This window comes from Primulina eburnea, chromosome 2 (genome assembly GCF_022965805.1).
Source record: "Primulina eburnea isolate SZY01 chromosome 2, ASM2296580v1, whole genome shotgun sequence".
Classification (NCBI taxonomy): Eukaryota; Viridiplantae; Streptophyta; class Magnoliopsida; order Lamiales; family Gesneriaceae; genus Primulina; species Primulina eburnea.
The window spans coordinates 7001754-7004619 of record NC_133102.1 but is presented as its reverse complement, the minus strand read 5'-3'; the positions used below and the strand labels follow the sequence as shown (position 1 = coordinate 7004619).

Below are 2866 nucleotides of genomic sequence, written 5' to 3'. Positions count from 1 at the left end.
TTTATTAAAATGTTACGAGTGCAGACAACAACTACATCCAATTTACATGAACTCAATCTATTTAATATTTTTAAGTCAAACGGCACTTTCAAGTTTTTTAATTCAAACTTATTTTTTTCTAAAAAAAAAAACTTTTTTTTAACAAAATATAAAAGTATAGCTTATTGATTGTAGTTTTAAAATTTAGTCGGTTCGATTTTAATAGAAATGCCGACCTCGAAGTATGCCGAAGAGGAACTACTGTATTGGCTCGGCGGATCGGGCTCTCGGCTGATAGTTTCGTGCTATGAGCTCAGGACTTGGAACGTGGTCTGAGACGATGGTTCTTATGTTGAATTTACACAAGGGAAAGGGTGTGTCGAAATATCATATATAGTGACTTGAATTTTTGTGGTGTCCCTTGTGTGTGTGCCACACACTCACGCCGATGAAGGTGTATCAAAATGTTGAATCATCGATGTAAAAACATGTACAAGCTCTAAGCTACGACAATTTCCTTCACATGTGGTGTCGTCGCCACGAGATGAAACAAAAATGGCTGCCAAAAATTGAATCTTTACGAAATGGTTCAATTTGTGCTCTGCACTTTCGGGTGCTTGGGAAGTGGTCTTGGTGATATGGACTTCGGTGGCAGCTGAAGCTCACCACGGCCGAGAGTCGAAGGAGAAGACGTCACAGGAGGAGGTGTCGACGAACACAAGTCGTCTCGTGTTTTCCTCTTCCGTGAACCTTTCCTTTGGCTGTTGTCGTCGCCTCTTAGTATAAAATCTGTCAATCTCTTAACATCAGATAGCTTTACTGGTTTCACCAGAAACTCTTCAGCTCCTTCCTCTAAACACCTGTTTTATCGGTCGGGTGAGTAAATTCGGAGAATGTGTGGTAATAACCGAATAATGTTGCTGAAATACAGAGTGGAATGATCATTATAATGAATTTTCCAAAGAACATGAGTTGAAAAATTCCAATGTAAACTCAAATGATGCAGTGTTCAGAAAAAAATACTACTGTGGATTCTTAATAAGTAAATTAAAACCGGAAATGTCATGATTTCGATTGATCATAATCACGGCTCGTATATATTCGACATAATCAAAATCTCTGATAAAAAAATCCTGAACACCGTAGCAGCTAGTAAGCAATATAATGCAAGGAGACACAAGATATTACCTATCGATGCGGGTCAATATGTTCTCAGAAGACATGATCACCACCGGTATTTCTCGCAATTTGGAGGAACCCTGATCGAATCAGGAAAGGAATAAAAAGTTACCACTTTTCATTCGCAAAGCAAAGAATCGCAGCTTGAATCCAAGAAGATCTACAAATCTTGTTTAATTAACAGGAAAACCAACCTTGATTCTCTTAAGAAGCTCGTATCCTGTCATCCCAGGCATGGAGTAGTCTGTCATAATAAGATTCACCTTCATTCCCTGCATTCAAATTCTTGTATTCGTATCATTCAAACCACAAACAAGATTCGTGATGTAAGCAACAGTTCTGATCACCAGAGCCCCTCCAACTTAAATCTATAAAATTTCATTCCTGATTTGTTCCAATATTTTATATTACAAATTACAAAACAAAACCAGCGGCCTTAAGACTTGTGCATCAACAGATATCAAACCCTTTTTCCATTTTACGAAAGACACCTAAACTTATACAGGCACAAAATAAAACTTTGTTCTTTCCATTTTTCATCCGTCTAAACACTGACACGATCAACTTCCAGATTTCAGCTGACACCAATAACAGGGAGAAAAATGATAAAGTTCTTACATCAAATTCAACAGAGCTTCGGTCTCCATCCAACCCCAAATACTGCAGAGCCCTCCTCCCACTTTCCACAGCAGTCACTGCAAATCTCACAAATCAAATAAAATATCAACAAACCCACCGACACAAACATTTCAGCAAACACATAGAAAACATAACAAAGAAACAAATCGCCAGAATCCCCTAAACCCAGCAAACAGCTCAATAGTTCAAAAAAAGATCTCACACCTTTACAGCTAGAAATTTTCAGCAATCTCTCAATAACCTTCCTATCCACGACGCTATCATCCACAGCAAGAACATGCAATTCTTGAGCATCAATCGAAGAACAATCCCCACCCAAATCTCTCATCGCCATTTGACTCTACGGGTCAGCTCCAAAAAAAATGCTCAATTCCAAATCCTGGACTAACCTGTCCCATTTCGGTGAACATTAAGGGATATATAGGGTCGGTTGGGATCTGGGTTATTGTGTAAGATCACAGAGAGAGAAAAGGAAATCTAGTTTAGGGAAGAGGAAAGGTTAAAAGCTAGGACAGAGCAATCTTTTCAAATCTACTCCCCATTGTATCCGACTTGTCGCTTTACCTGACTTTGCCATTATATTTCTTGATTATTCGATTCGATTATTAATGTAGGAGACAATGATGTCCTGTTGCTAACATGTGCTTTTTCAAACCAAAATATATTCCATCCTTCTAATAATAATAATAATAAATCTTATTACAATACAAAATACTCTGAAAAATTACAAATTAGAGTAAAATGAAGATTGTCCCACTCCCAATAAAAGAGCTCCGAGCTCGAGTTCGAGTTCGAGTTCAGACATTATACATCCTGATTCAAGTAGTAAAAATCTTGGCTTATCATGTCCTACAAATTAATGTTGTTAAACTCGTAACCTATCTTATTGTGCATAAATATACAAGGAAAATAACAGCATAGTATAATGCAAGATGTTTATAACTCCACCACAAAATGTGTGTCATGCTGCACAATATATCAAATGGTATAGTACAGAAAGCTATTGGCAAAGAAAACTAGCAAAAATATAGTGAAGTAAAACTGTAGAGAAATGCTTAAAATAAACCAA

At 37.2% G+C, this 2866-nt stretch overlaps 1 protein-coding gene across 1 annotated transcript; it reads right to left on the bottom strand.

The window, feature by feature from the left end:
• Positions 1 to 434: 434 nt before the first annotated feature.
• Positions 435 to 2364, bottom strand: LOC140822847 (two-component response regulator ARR5-like). Its single transcript, XM_073183762.1, has 5 exons — positions 2002 to 2364; positions 1777 to 1853; positions 1353 to 1430; positions 1168 to 1238; positions 435 to 839 (listed from the first exon to the last, which is right to left on the bottom strand). Exons 1-5 carry the CDS (start codon positions 2129 to 2131, stop codon positions 569 to 571), a joined length of 627 nt encoding a protein of 208 aa, XP_073039863.1. The 5' UTR covers positions 2132 to 2364; the 3' UTR covers positions 435 to 568.
• Between the last annotated feature and the right edge of the window lie 502 nt (positions 2365 to 2866).